Source organism: Bos javanicus, chromosome 29, assembly GCF_032452875.1.
Source record: "Bos javanicus breed banteng chromosome 29, ARS-OSU_banteng_1.0, whole genome shotgun sequence".
Classification (NCBI taxonomy): Eukaryota; Metazoa; Chordata; class Mammalia; order Artiodactyla; family Bovidae; genus Bos; species Bos javanicus.
This window is the reverse complement of record NC_083896.1, coordinates 44,450,683-44,465,883: the sequence shown is the minus strand read 5'-3', so window position 1 is coordinate 44,465,883 and position 15,201 is coordinate 44,450,683. Positions and strand designations below refer to the sequence as shown.

General features: G+C 57.4%; 1 protein-coding gene across 1 annotated transcript; it reads right to left on the bottom strand.

The window, feature by feature from the left end:
• Positions 1 to 1,262: 1,262 nt before the first annotated feature.
• SART1 (spliceosome associated factor 1, recruiter of U4/U6.U5 tri-snRNP) lies at positions 1,263 to 15,158 on the bottom strand. The gene is made up of 20 exons (XM_061407012.1): positions 14,757 to 15,158; positions 12,645 to 12,702; positions 12,210 to 12,265; positions 11,538 to 11,664; positions 11,314 to 11,419; positions 10,988 to 11,065; positions 10,782 to 10,881; positions 10,548 to 10,690; positions 10,215 to 10,421; positions 9,414 to 9,538; positions 9,204 to 9,337; positions 8,980 to 9,113; positions 3,551 to 3,721; positions 3,281 to 3,391; positions 2,887 to 2,974; positions 2,329 to 2,419; positions 2,112 to 2,247; positions 1,651 to 1,740; positions 1,430 to 1,551; positions 1,263 to 1,345 (listed from the first exon to the last, which is right to left on the bottom strand). Exons 1-20 carry the CDS (start codon positions 15,067 to 15,069, stop codon positions 1,327 to 1,329), a joined length of 2,409 nt encoding a protein of 802 aa, XP_061262996.1. The 5' UTR covers positions 15,070 to 15,158; the 3' UTR covers positions 1,263 to 1,326.
• Between the last annotated feature and the right edge of the window lie 43 nt (positions 15,159 to 15,201).

Here is a 15,201-nt window from a genome sequence, read left to right as displayed (position 1 = left end):
CAGGCTGCAGCGGGTAAGGTGTGATCTTCGACAAGAGCTCGGCCAGAGCTGGTGCTCTGCTGCCAGGGACAATGGACCATCGTCCGCAACACCGGACATGCCGCGTAGGCTTCTGGGAGAAATAGATGGAGATCCCCCAGATCCTAGACCCAGCCTAGGCATCCCACAGGGACCCTCCCCGAAGAACCTGAGGAAGAAGCCCAAGTGAAAACTGAATCAGAATCAGACCCCAAAATAAGGAGACAAGCTAAAGCAGGACACGACAGTGCTGGGCGGGGCTGCCACGAAGTAACTGTCATCAAAAGCAATGCGTTAAGGCAACTGTATTTCGTCCCTTGTTTACATTTTTCTGTTCTTTTCTTACATTTTCTAAGATTAATCCACCTTTTTTTTTTCATTAAAAAAAAAAAAATCTGTGAACCATCTGCCACGCACGCGGGTGGAGGTGGGGGCAGTGGGATGCTGGTTTCGTCTGACTCCCACCAGAGCCAGTCATCACCTTTCCCTCGGTTCAGGCTCTTACTGTCCCTCACGGAGTTCACACCGAGGAACCTCACCTGCCCTGCTCAGGGGACAAGGCTCCCAGGAGGCGGGTGCTCTGAGAAACCGGGCCTCTCTCTCTCCACGTAGACAACAGGAGCCTGCGATGCCCCCAGACCCTGCCGCGCCCGTCCTGGCTGTGAGCAGAGCGATTCTTATAGCACTGGGACTGGGAGAGGCCACGGTGACTGAGCCTCTAAAACACCGCCCAACTCTTACCCAGAAGCCAGCCTTGCAGAGGATAAGGTGTGACATTTAACAGCCACAGCCAGGACTGGTACGACCATGCCAGGAGCGGCTGGGGGAGGCGAGGGTGAGAAAGCGCACCAGCTGGCTTCTCTGGCTGGCTGGGGCCCAGCGTGGGCCGGAGCTGCCTTAGAGGAGCCGGGCCAGTTCCCTCCCTGCGTCTCTGTCATCTGTGTCACCTACGACCAGGTCTCACCTGGCAGAAGCCAGACCCTAAGCCACCTCTGAGGGGCCTTGCTCACCTCCACATTCCAGGTGAGTCAATGAAATGAGTTCACTTAATCATCGCAAGACATCCTATGAAGCAAAGATGTTTTGGTCAAACAAATGGCAGAACTAAAGCCCAGAGAGGTTCAGTGGCCGCCTGAGGTCACACAGATGACGACGGAGCCGGAGGGCAGTGTCGCCATGCTCCGTCTGGCGCCGCCTGTCCTCTTCCCAGGTTTGACCCTGGAACCTGCACCAGGACCAGGGGGGAAAAATAAGGAGGGAGCTTTATTTAATATTAAAGTGGGGGAGGGATCAGAAGGGAGACCGCCTTCACTTGGTGATGGTGTTCCTGCAGAGAGAAGAGGAGAGTGAGGCTGCAGAGCAGCTGTGACCTGCCCCCCACCGCACGCGGGCACCACGCCGCCCCACTCACGCGTTCATGCTCTTGCCGCTGCCGCTGAGCACGATGTACGGGGTCTTCTGGGCCTTCTGCTTCTCCTGGAGCAGAGCCACGGTGCCCAGGGGCGTGTCGCTGGAGCTCATCTTCTTCAGGAGCTGTGGGTTGGGGCCAGTCAGCACGGCAGTCTGACTGTGCCTCAGTCCCCCCGACCCCACACCCTCAGAGGCCACGGCCACCTCCCCATGGGCACCCACCGCCTCCTCGTCCAGCTTCTTCATCCGCCGCTCTGTCTTCATTTTGCCGGAGCCCTTTCCATGGAAGCGGTGGGACAGCTGCCGGAAAGCCTGCGACCCGGGCAAAACACCGTTAGAGCCACCGAAGCCCGCGGGGCAGGGAAGGGCGGTGGCTCCCCAGTCCCAGCTGAGCCGAGGTGGGGGTGGTGCGGCTGGGAAGGGGCTGGAAGATGGCCCCGGGCCTGGCACCCTCTGGGAGCCCCCGAAGAGAGGGAAGGATGTGCAAGGGGGCAGCAAACCCCAAGAATGTGGGCAGAGAAAGGCGAACAGCTGCCACCAGCTGAGAGCTCGGGGGGCTGCTGGGGAGGGGGCAGGCAAGCAAAGACGCCCTCCTGCCAGGCCTGCAAGGGGGGACCGCTGTGCCCCCAAGCAATGGACACCACAGTCCCCTGGCCCAGACTCCAGGGCGCGGCCCCGCTCACCTCCTTGGGTGTGAGTTTCCGGCCCGTCTCATCCACGTACTCGATCTTCACGTCGGGTTTATAGCCGTCCTTCTCCTTGAAGTCCTGGGTGAAGCCGCGGTACTCCTCCCGTCGGCTGTACTTGTCATCGATGGCCCTGTGGGAGACACACGGGGCCTCAGCGCTGCCCCCCCGACCCAGGCTCCCGGCGGCGTGGCCCCGGTGGGCCCGCACTCACATCTTGTCCTCGATGCAGTACACGGCCGACGGCAGGGACTTGTTGGGCGCCTTCACCCGGGCCACCTTCTGCACTGTTGTCTCCAGCAGCCCTGGGGGGTGGAATCTGTGAGAGCCAGGCTGCCCAGCGCCCCCAACAGCAAGGTGGCCCCTGGGGGACCCTCCAAGCTGTGCTATGGGAAGGGAGAGACATCAGTCCCCTCGTGCAGACAAAGGAAACGGAGACCCAAGAGAAGTCAGGCGCCTGTCCAGGGCCACTGGCTCAGTACACAGCAGGGCTGCGATCCTAACGTCAAGGTCTCTGTGCCACCGCCTGGACTGCGGCCACTCCACCCACTCCCCGCAGAGGAGAGGCCGAGCCTCCGGGGCAGTGGTGCCTGGTGGGGCACATATGGGCGCAGGCACTGAGGATGGGGGAGGCGGCAAAGGCCAGCAGCCACTGCGACTGCTGGGCCCGGGGCGGGGGGAGGAAGGGGGCAGGGGGCCGGAGGGCAGCAGCTGCCCGGCCCGCCTTCCGCCGCGGCTCCCAGGCCACTGCGGGGCAGCCTGAGCCCCTTACCTTTGTTCTGACACAGGAGCAGGGCGGCCGCCAGCCCTCTATTCACTATGGGCTCCTCATCCAGGATGGTGGTGGAGGAGGCAGAGAACTGGGGGGGCAGAGCACACAATGATGGGGGTGCTAAGTGGGCTACCCTCCTGCCCGACAGTCACCCCTCCCAGGACCGTGGTCCTTGCTGTGCACCAGGCCCTGCGCGACGAGATGCCTCATTTAATCCACAACACCCAACGAGGTCCATATACCCCATTTACGCAGGAGGAGCCCAGGGCTCTGAGACATGGCAGCCCCATGGCGGGGAGGGCAGAGCTGAGCCCCCAGCCCAGCGCCCACCCCTCCAGGCCCCTGCACCTGGCAGCGCCCCCCGGCCCCCACCCCGGCTCCTCGCCCTCCTCACGTCTTGCTGCTGCTTCTCCTCGTCCAGGTTGACGGTGCTCCAGCCCATGTTCTCCTCCCCGTCAGACTCGGAGCCGCCGTTGGCTGAGCGCTCCTCATCCCGTTCAAAGTCCTGAAGGAGGGATGACCAGGCTCAGTCCAGGCCCTGGCGAGCCCGTCCCCCTTGAGCACTGAGGCTTGTCCCTGAGGACTGGCAGGGCCGCCATGCCTGGTGCCCAAGAGCAGAGCAGGCCCGGGGAGTGTGCGGGGGGTGGGCTGCCCGAGGACCCACCATGAGCTCTTCCTGGTCCTCCCGGTTGCCGGCCAGCCCGTAGGTGGGGATCTCCCCTAGAGTGCGGCAGAACTCAGACGTGGCATTGAACACGATGGCCCCCTTCCGCTCTGGGTCCTCCTCCTCCCAGCCCCGCTGCCGAGACTCCAGCCTCTTGACGATCTCCACCACCTGGGGGAGGGAGCAGCTGTGGGCAAACCCAGAAGTTTCTAGGGGGTTGCCATGGAGACCCAGGAACCACCCCCGCCACCCTCCCTGGCGGCAGAACAGCATGCCATTCCCACTGCCCACAGCGGACCAGACTGCGCTTTCCTCTTCCCTGACCCCTGGTCTGCTCTGCACGATCTCGTTCCATCGCTCCGAAGTCGGCGATGGCTCCCCACTGCCCTCTGAATTAATATACAGAATCTGGCACGGCCCCTTGTGACCAAGCCTCTGTTGCTCCTCCTCCTCCACTCACTCTCGCACCCCGCGCCTTCCTTCTCCCACCGCTCCTCCACCCACTCCTCCCCGAACAGACTTGGCTCAGGACTAAAGTAAACATCCCTCCCCCTGGAACCCCGGCTCTGCACAGGCTGGATGCTCCATGGATCTGCCCCCTGCTTCCAGAGCTGAACCACCAGCCACCCACCCTGCCGCCCCACTTCTCACAGCCGATGCCTGACCTTGCGCCCACCACAGGCCACCCCACCTGGCAGGGCTCCGAGGGCCGCCAGAACTCTGCTCCCGACACCATGCCCGTCCTGTGTAACTCCCACCAGCACACAGGGACTGTCTAGGATCTTCCCCCCTTTTCCCTCTTTTATTTTTGGCTGCTGGGCATACGGGATCTTAGTTCTCAGACCAGGGATCGAACCAGCACCCCCTGAGGGAAAGCATGGAGTGTTAGCCACTGGACCATCAGGGAAGACCCTCTCTGCTCTTCGAAGAATCCTCTTGCAACACCACAGCCTTCCTGCTCTGCCCCTGACAGCAAACTCGTCAGAGAAGTTTCCAGTCTCCGTGTCCACCTCTGCACTCCTTTCCTTACATGACATCACATTTTTAAATAAACGTCATCCTACACATAAAAAGGTTACTTGTAACACACGCGTATGCCTTTAAAAATCACCGCCACCAAACAAACAGCATGTCCCCATGACCTGGCTGAACAGCATTATGAACACCCTTTCAGGCCCCACAGGCCTCCTCCCCACATAGCTGCGGTCACGATTCACGGCCTTTCCTTCACAGTTTAGCACGTAAAGACCCACCCATGAACAGTCTGTAGTTCTGTTATGCGATTTTCAAACATTACGTAATCGGAAGCACACTGTCTAATCCTATGTTTTCAAGTATACGCATCTGTTTTACGGTCAGTCTTGATGTAAGTGGCTCCAGTTGAACAGCTCTTCCCCACAGAATCCCGTCCCGAGCTGTGACCGTACCTCGGTGGAGTTCTCCAGTGCACCAAAGACAGCCTCTCCCCGGACCAAGAACCCGACATGAGCATTCACACGGGGTGCGGTCCGCTGAGACACGCGACCTCACTCTGCAAGGCTCATCAGTGTCCCCCCACTGATGAGACTCCTTTACAGGCCCCTGCCAAGTGTGGACAAGAACTCTGGCTGCCCCACGTCCTCATGGACACCTGACATTATCAAGCCTGACACTTCTGCCAAGTGAGGCGGGCGGGACCTGATCTATCGTGTCAGCTCGCCCTTCCTCCACTGCTACCCAGGCTGGGCCTCACCTTGTGGTTCAGGGGCCATGCACCCTTGCACCTCTGTGAACTGCCCTTCTGCACGTGGACAAGTATCTTCTCCATTTGGCCTATCTTTTTACATTCTTCACGACATCTTTTTCTTTTTTTTTGCTGTGCCACAAGGCAGGTGGGATCTTAGTTCCCTGGCCAGGGATCAAACCAGAACCCTGTGCAATGAAAGTGGGGTGTCCTAACCACTGGACCACCAGGAAGTTCCCTTCATGGTGTCTTTAAAATAAAACTAACTTTTTAAATGAAAATCAAGTTTTTAATTTCTAAGTAGTTAAATGCTGCACACAAGGTGAATATATTTGACACCACAGAACCATATACCTAAAAATGGGTAAGATGATAAATCCTATGGGTATTTTAACACAGTTAAAAAGAACCTCTACCACAGTCATAAACAAAATTCTTCACGCTTTTCTCAAATATTATGTTTTTAAGTTCTTAACCTTTTAAGTGAATTTCTGCACAAGGTGTGAGGTACAAACCGCATTTCACATTTTTTCAAATAGATAACTGATTGTCCTGATACCGCTTATCGAGCTGAGCTCCTTTTACACTGGGCCACGTCGTGTCCTATGGCAGGAGTCTGTTTCTGGGGTGTGGGGGCCACATTTAATGCCCCCAATATCACAGGGCCTCAATTACAACTGTCTAAAGACTTGAAAGTGGCTTCCCAGTGGCTCGGTGGTAAAAAACCTGCCTCTCAAGGAGGAAGTGCGGGTTCGATCTCTAGGTTGGGAAGAAGCCCTAGAGAGGGAAATGGCACCCACGTCTGTATCCTTGCCTGGGAAAGTCCATGGGCAGAGGAGCCTGGTGGGTATGGTCCACATGGTCGCCAAAGAATCGGACTTGACTTAGCGGCTGAACAACCAAAAGACTAGGAATCTATTACAGCAAATCCCACCACCTGATTAGTCTGAGGGTCTTGGCTATTTGGGGCCCTTTGATCTTCTGTGTAAATTTTAGAATCACCTTGCCGGGTTCTACAAAAACCTACTGGGATTTCTACTGGAACTGCGAGGATACAGACATCTTTACATTACTTTTATCCATTAATATGGTTGTTATGGACATGCTGTGTCCCCCCCAAAAACATCTGTACATTGAAGCCCTTGCCTCCAGTGTGGCTGTACCTGGAGACAGGGCCTTTTTTAAAGAGATAATAAAGGTCAAATGAGGTCCTAAGAGTAGGCCCGAATCTAATAAGCTGGTGTCCTTGTAAGAAGGACAGACGCACCAGGGAATTACACCCAAAGGCCATGTGAGGACACCGTGAAAAGACGGCCACCTACAGGCCAAGGACAGAGGCCTCGAAAGGCAGCAAACCTGCCAACATCCTGACCTTGGACTTGAAGCTTCCAGAAGTGCTGGAATACACTGCTGCTGTTTCAGCCACCCGGTCTGCGGTATTTCATTATGGCAGCCCTGGGTAACTGAAACAACATGTCCTGCTTAATCCCTTTCAAAAACGGACTACAGTTTTCCTCCTAGAGATCTTGCATGTCTTCATTCCTTTTAACTTTGTTGTTAAGCTCATTATTCATTATCCATAATGCCTTCTATTGTTCGTCCGTGTTACTTCATTATCTATACTGCTTTCGTGAATGGTCTCTTTTTAAAATTACATTCTCCATCTCTTGCTGGCGTACAGAACAGAGTCAACTCTCACCCACTAATCTCCTGTCCAGCAACCTTGCTAACACCTGCATGATCTGGCCCCCGTTTCCTACCACCCCACCGAGCCCACCTCGGACGGGAGCATCAGTGGCCTCCGTGCTGGCTGACCCCACGGTCAGTTCCCCTCCTCCGGATATCAGAACTCTCCCGAATCTGCGTCACCACCACTCACACCTTCCCTCCAGACGGGCAGGACAGCAGCTCTCCTCTCCGTCCTCGCCTTACCTTCTCTTCCTTATCTACATTCACTCCCGGTGATCCCATCCAGTCCTCTGGTATAAACCCCATCTACACACTGACTTCCATGCTTCCATCTCAGTCTCTCGCAAGTATACATATGAAGTTCAAGGTCATACATCCAACTGTCTATTCAATAACAATCACCTCCAATGAGGAGACATCTCAAACCAAACTCAACCGAAAGCAAACACTCACTTTCTTGCCCACACTCGTTCCTACCCTAGTCTACCCCATTTCAGAAAATGGCCCAGCCAGTAGAAAATCCAACCTTGATGAATCCCACTGGGTCACATAACTGGCATGATCCTTTCAGCCATAAGCTCTTGACTCTGGAACATAACTTTTAAATATAAACGCTATACCTCATTAACTACAAAAAAGGAAAAACTTCCCTCACCTCATGCCCTCTTCAGCTACTGACCCATTTCCTCATTCTCCTTAGGGCAGGGGTGGGCAAACTGTACCCCCCACCCCACCCTAGTACATTAAGTCGCAATGGCGCTCGGCTCCGCCCCCGGCTACCCGAGCTGGAGGCAGAGCCCTGAGCCTCAGATATTTTCTTCCTGGCCCGTGAACAAAGCGCGCCCACTCCTGGGCTAAGGAATCGTCCCAATGCCCCTCCTCCTCCAGTCCCAGCTCTTCTCAACCCTCTCGAAGCTACTGTCTCCACAGTGGCGTTGTCTCCACCAGGGCCAAATCTGATCTGCCCCTCAATACTGTTTGAAGATGCTCCCTCCCTCTCCTTGAAACCCTTCCCTGGCTTCAGGAAGGCCTCAGTCCAGTGGCTCCCTGCTGCTCTACCCGCACGGTGGGCACCCTGGGTTTGCTGCTGCAGCCTGTCTCCGGCCCCACAGTCTCTCTTGCTGGGAGGTGCAGGGTTAAAGTGCGGGCTCTGGAGCCAGGCTGTGCTCGGCCACCTCCCAGTCACGTGATCTTGGGCAACCTGCCTACCACCTCTGTACTTCAGTTTTCTCATCTATAAAAAGGAGGTAACAGAGCCTTCTTCCTAGTGCTGCTGCGAGGATTAAGTGAATCCACACACAAAGCATTAAGCGGTGCCTGGCACGCATCAGTGCTCCGAGAGGGCCAGCAATGACCATGGCCTCAAGGCCCCACTCAACTCTCCACCTCAGCTCACACCATCATTCCCTTCCTCCGCTCCAGCCCACCTGGTCCTCACACATTCTAAGTCATCTCGCCAAAGGACATCTGCTGTCCCCATGGCCTGAGTGCCTGGCACTCTGAGTCTGGGCAAGGCAGACTCCACTATGTCATTTCAGTCTCAGCTCAAAAGGCACCCCCTGAAAGGCCTTCCCGAACACCGGACCTAAGAGACCAACCTCCGGTCGCTCCCGTGTTGTCTGCACAGCCGTCACAGCAGAGACCACTCAGCTTGCTCGTGTTCACAGGTTCACTGCCACTTCTGCCCCATGAAACTCAGAGGAGCCCTTGGCTGTCCTTTCCCCCAGTGACCTCCCAGCCCTAGGATGACGCCTCACTCTCAGCAAGGCAACAACACACACCCCAGAAGGAAAGAAAATGGAAACAACAAACCGCTAAAGCACCCCACAGTGAAAACATGGCAGAAACCCAGAAACCCACCAGTCACACGACGTTCAACAAAAAGGGGGTGCAAACCAGAATACGGGGACCGCCTATGACGGCGTGGGACTGCGTGCCCCTGAGGACAAGCGACCACAGGCACACCTGTCACACCGGCCCCAGCGCCCGCCCGCGCCCGACCCCTGGAGCCCCTCACCTTCTCGCCGCTGTCCCGGAGTTGCTGCAGCTGCCGCAGGCGGCGCCCCTTCTCCAGCTGCTTCTGCAGCTCCAGCTCTGCCTCGTCCTCCTCCAGCACCTCTGGGGACCCAGACTGCAGCGCGGCGCCCTCCTCTAGGGGAGACACAGGAGACGCCCGCTCAGACCACCGCCGGCTCCTGCCCAGGCCCTTCGGGTCCCCCACCCCACAGGCCGGGCCCTCACCCTCATCGCTGATGTCCATGTTCTCCACGCGGGTGTCATCTGACGGTGGCGGCTGAGGCATGGGCTCCTTCTCCCCCTCCTCCTGGGGCTCCTCGTCCGCCTCAGGCACCCGGCGCCGCCCCCGGCCCCGCAGTCTGTGGGCAGAGGCTTCTCTGTGAGGCTGGCTCTAGGGCCGGCCCAGCTCCCACACCCAGCCGTCTCCCAGCCCACCTGGAACCGAAGTCCCCATCCTGAGTCTGGTCCCCAAGTGGCAGCAGATCATCGGCCCGCATGATCACCTCCTTCTCCTTCTTGCGGATCTTCTTCACCCTCCGCTTGGTCTTTTTAAAGGTCACCTGAAAGGAGAAGAAGGTGGGAGAGACGTGAGGGCGAAGCGAGGCAGCAGCACAAGCCCATGGGAGTGCACGCTGCTTGCTGCTACACAGCAGTTCACACACGAGTGAGACGAGAGTAACCGTCATCCCATCTGTGAGATGAGGACAACTAAGGCAGCAAGAGATCAAGTACCTTGTGCAAAGTCACCAGCTCCTAAGCAGGAGAGCCAGGACAGTGAAATCCCGGAGTCTGGTTCCAGAGTCTTGCTCTCAACCACACAGGCAAGCAACCTACTGAGCCTGAGGTCTACCTGCATGTCCACACAGCACCCCGAAGGTGACACCCTACAGAACAACCACTTACCAGACCATCACCAACCCTTGGAACAGTCCCCGTGAGGTGGCTCCTGCCACCCCCATTTCAGAGGAGCCTCAGGCTCACAGCTAAATGACACCCCAGGCACAGGATGGCAATGCGGCAGAACCTGCACACCAGCTCAGGGGCACCTGGCTCACAGTCCTTGTTCTGTCTGCACTGACTGCCTCCCCGCAGCACCCCGACGGGGCTGCCGGTTACTGCTCATCCACAGGGACCACGTACCACGCGATTACCCGATCCCCCTTCTAGTGCCTTCTGGCAGCCTGTGGCCCCTGAGGAGAGGAAGGGGCAGGTCTGGGCGGAGACCTCAGGACTCACCATCTCCTCTGGCGTGAGGTACTCGGAGGCAAGTCGTGGTCCGACCGTGCTCAGGGACTGGGCCTGCAGCCGCAGCTTGGCACGGATCTCCTCTAGCTCCCGCTCCCGGAGGCCATCAGCCACGCCGCCCTGCTCCAGTCGGAAGGACTGCGGCCGCTCGCCTTCGAGTTCCTCGTCGTACTTGGACAGGATAGAGCGAGGTTTGTGCTGCAAGGCAAGAGGGACAGGTTGGAATGCAGTCTGGCTCCTGAAAAACCACAGAGCCACCATCTCCTCCCAAACCAGCCACCCGCCGCCAAGACCCCCTGCCCGGTGCCCACGCTGCCCGCCTGCCTGGGCCAAGTCGTCCACGCTCTCGTCCTCCACGTACGGCAGGTAGTCGGGCTTCTTCTTGCGCAGCTCCACGTTTTTCTCCGCCCGCTCCTTGTCCAACAGGTTCACGTTGACCAGCACATCCTCCTCCTCCTGCAGCACTCCTGCAGACACAGTGGAGAAGGCTGGGCGGGTCACGCGCCCTCCACCCAGCAGGGCCTGGGCCCCCAGCCAGAGTGCCCCAGTGCAACCCACCTTTGTCCTTGAGGGTGAGGATCACCGTCTCCCCCTCGCGGAAGGAGTCGATGGCATGTTCCACAGTGAGGCCCTGCAGGTCCCGGGCGCTGTACAGGTCCTAGAGGCGGAGCAGAAAGTGCAGCCCAGTCTGGACCCCGCCCAGGGATCCCAGCACCTGGGACAGCAGCCTCCCCGGCCCCTCCCTGCGGCTACCGCAGCCCCACCTGCCGTCTCTGCTCGAACTCCTCCTCCACCAGGGTGCTGACACCAAATTCCTGGTCCATCTCCTCCAGCAGCTTGGCCTACGGGATAGGGATGGGGCGGTGACCCATGACCTCAGGCTGTTCTGGATCACCGGAGGACTTGGGGCCTTACTAAGTGGGGATGCAAAAAGCACAGACCTAAACAAGCAAGCCTCTGGGAACCCAATGCAGGCGCCACTGAGCACAGGCCTCCCACTGCTCTGAGGCCCCGCCTCACGGCCCCACAGCCCATCTGCGGCCCCCCAGCCATCAGACCACCAGAGGCAGAGTGACCCCCAGCACCTCACCCTCTTCTCTGCCAAGTCCTTCTCCTTTTGAAGCTGCCGGCTCCTCTCGATCCAGGCTGCGGTGTCATCCAGCCAGGGGTCGTCCTCCCCCAGGGTCTTAATCTTCCTGAAGACAGAGGAGAAAGATGCTCTGGGGAACCAGCTCCTGCTCCCCCAACCCCGACTCCAGATGTCCTGGGTGCCTCCTCAGACCCTGCCTGAGCCCACCTGGCGGGGACCCTCACCCCAGTTTTTGGTTCAGGATGCGCTTTTCTTTGGCAGCCGCCAGCTTCTCTCGTAGCTCCTCTCGCTGTCGCAAGGCCATGGGGTTGATGACATCGGCGGTCACGGGCTCCTCCTTGGTGCCCGCCTCTGGAAGGGAGGCCCAGGCGTGAGGCTATGCCTGCCCAAGGCTGGTGGGGAAAGGAGGGAGCCACTCACGCTGCCCCGTCCCACTCAGGGGCCAGAGAAGCCAGAAGCAGGGGAAGAATCCTCTGCCTCCTAACTCCCAGGCAACCCCACACTCCCACATCACCCCTACAAAAAGATGGGACCCTCCATGCCTTCCAAAGCCCCTCTGGTCATACTTTAAAAAAAACAAACTAAAACAAACAAAAAAAACCAACGTGCACAGCGCAGATGAGTTTGCAGCGCTGTGCGCATCTCTTGGCCCCTTTAACGCTACCTCGCAGCCATACTGAGGCTGCCACGCTGACTGCTCAAGCTTAAAGAAGCAGCCGAGTCCCAGACCCATCACAGGAGCAAGGAAGCCCCAGGCCCGCAGCCAGCACCCACGCGGGACCACTGAGTGGTGCTGACCTGCACTCCAACCCCACTTTCTTCAAAAATCCCTCCAGACAGCCTCGCTCCTTGACCCCAAATGCCCTCCCTCCCACCACCCTCAGCCCCACACTCACCCTTCTTGATGGCATTGACCTCCAAGGGTTTCAGCCCCAACTTTGCCCGGAGTTTACTGAGGACAAGAGATACAAGTGTTATGAGCTGTCCAAGAAATGGGGGCACCAAATGCATTTCTGTACAAAGAGGGGGAGAAAACAGGAGGGGACTGAGTGGTCCGAAGGGTCTCAAATCTATGCCCTGACCCAGCAGTGGGAAGAGCACTGGCCTCCCAATCAGGCGGAAGGCCTGGCCTGCCCCCTAGCCGGGGCAAGGCCAGCCTCTCCTCGGCCTCAGAGTCCACTTTGGGAACTCGGATGGTTGGCTGGGATGATTTACATGACGCTTCCCACTTCAATCAGAACGTGTACTACGCGAAAGCCTCCCCAGACAGCTACCCCAGAAGCTGCTTGTCCCAGAAGAAAACACAGAAATGAAAAGGAGACAGGACTTACTTGGTCTCCTCGATGCTGAGTGACGAGGCATCGCCTGAGCTAGTTTTGGAGCTGGCAGCTGGAACAAGAAGCAGCAAGGCTCAGGAGCGGAGCACTGGGCCCAGGAGCCGCAGCCCTGGCTCCAGGTGCAGGGCCAAGATGAGGTCAGCACCTGGGCCTGCTTCCTCCCCGCCAGGAGCTCCTTCCACCCGAGTCCCAGGCTCTGAGAATGCTGCTTCTCCCCACACCTTCCTTTCCTGATCCAAAGGGTCCAGCTTTCTACGTCCTTCACTTTGCCACCCCTCCACTTTTGCATATCCTGTGCTTTCAACCTACACTGCCCTCTCTGGCCTCAGGCTGTTAACAAAATCCTATCAGATCCCACTTCCTCCCTGGAGTCCTGCTCCGTTACTGATCAGCATGAACTGCTCTCCTCTGCACAACACGGCCACAGTCATTTCTGGACCTGCTTCTCCTCACAGGGTAGGGACCGTCTTGGCAGCATAACTACGCCCTCTGGGTAATTCATGCAGTGAGGAAATATACTTTATTGGAGCCTCTTCTGTGATGCTGCTGAAATCACTGAGGTAAAAGAGCATTTAGGACATCCTCTACTCACCTCACAAAGAGCAAGTGACTTCACTGAACACCACATGCAGAAGTCAGATTCCGACTCAGATGGAGCTGCCCCCACCAGGCGCCACCACAGCTCATGGTTCCAGCATGTTCACCTCACAACCTACCTCTACCTCTTATCCCACTTGAACTCTGAACCCCAACCACTCCAGGCTCTCTCCAAGATCACCAGCCTCCTTATTTCAAAACCCCAAGGATTCTTTTCAGCTCTGGTTTTCATCTGGTCTCCAGTAGTGTGTGACACAGATGAGCACTCCCACAGATCCCCTGACACGACATTCTACGGTTTTCCTGCTTTGGGGGATAGCCTACCTCCTTTTTTCGTGGCCTCCTGCTCAGCCTTCTACTAAAACACTGGCATTTATCAGGTTCTGCTACCACCCCTGGCTTCCTAATCCTAGTCTCTCCGTGGACTTCATATGCCACCTAAACACTCATGATTCCCAAACTGCTCTATCCAGCCCAAGCCCTGGGTTTCTCCATGCACATCAAATTCAACACTCTCCAAAACAGAATTCAGTTGTCTCCCTCCAAAAATCTGTTTCTCTTCCAAACTCCTGAAGTTCAGTCGACTGGACTGGGCATGCGTGCTTCAGTCAATTCAGTTGTGTCCAAATCTTTGAGACCCTATGGACTGTAGCTCTCCAGGCTCCTCTGTCTACGGGATTCTCCAGGCAAGAATACTGGAGTGAGATGCCATGCCCTCCTCCAGGGGATCTTCCCCACCCAGGGATATAACCCGTGTCTCTTTTGTCTTCTGCAGAGCAGGCAGATTCTTTACCACTGAACCACCAGGATAACATCAGTAGAGATCACTACCACTCAACTAACTGCTCAAGTCAAAATTCAAGGCGCACCCTCAATTCCTTCTTCTCTTTCCAGCTCTCATCCAAACGCTAAGCTCCATCACCTCCTCCTCCAAAACACCTCTCCAATCTGTCCACGTTTCTCCATCCCATGGCTAATGCGTCCGTGCAGGCCACCATCAGCCTTCATCTCACCTCCAGTCTCTACTGCCCTTTTCTCAGTTCTCAACACAGTGATCTTTGCAAAATATGAATGTGATCAACTCACTCGTCAGTTCAAATTCATGGCTTCATCTCAAAACAAGTTTCAATTTCTTAACAGGGCCTATACGGCCCTTAGTGTTCGGAACCGGGTCTCTCTTACAGACTGCTGTCTCTGCTATGAACTCTACACAACTTTGACAACACGTTTGTTCTTGCCTCTGCCCATGCTGCCATCGCTTCATTCATTCAACACATTCAGGGAGGGCTCGTGATATGCCAATTGAGGAAAACAAAGAAAATCTCTACCCTCAAGACAGTTTAACAGAGAAAGACAATCTTCAGTCCCAAACAGCTACAGAAAGACCCTTTAAAGAGTGCTGACGAAAAAGCCAGGGGATGCCTCGGCCTGATGCGCTCGGCCTCCATACCCAGATCCCACATACCCGGGGCACCTCCGGGCGCCCCGCCCCCTGCACAGGCCCCTCACCGGCCTCGTAGCCATCATCCCGCTTCTCCCGTTTCACGCGCCGCTCGGAGGGCTCTGTCTGGCTGCGCTCCCGCCCGTGCGTGCTGCTGCGGGCCTCATTTTCGGCCCCGCGCCGCCCGCTCCCGCGCTCGCTCCCACGCTCTCGGCTTCGCTTCCGTCGTTCGCTGCCGCTGCTGCCGCCGCCGCTGCTCCGATGCTTGTGTTTTTTGTGCTCCCGGTGCCTAGGCGGCTGTTCGGTAGCGCCCCCGGTGCTGGCCGCTGCTGTAGTTCCTGCCGCCTCCTTTTCCCCGCGGTGCTTCTTTGACGACCCCATGCTGATCTGTCCACCCCGAGCCCGGCCGCCGCCGAGCCCCGACGACGCAAAATGGGAACACTTCCGGGTCGCCCGACAGCCGGTGTCCTGTTGCCGGAAACCAAGAGCGGCTGCTTCCGTCGTTTGCCTCGG

Bases quoted from the DNA above. Each gene is read 5' to 3' on its own strand.
- SART1 (XM_061407012.1), bottom strand. From the start codon at position 15,069: ATGGGGTCGTCAAAGAAGCACCGCGGGGAAAAGGAGGCGGCAGGAACT. The intron at 10,691-10,781 runs GTGGGTTGCACT...CTGTGTCTGCAG, and splicing joins CCTCACCCTCAAGGACAAAG to GAGTGCTGCAGGAGGAGGAG. The intron at 1,552-1,650 runs GTGGGTGCCCAT...CCCAACCCACAG, and splicing joins AGAAGCTGGACGAGGAGGCG to CTCCTGAAGAAGATGAGCTC.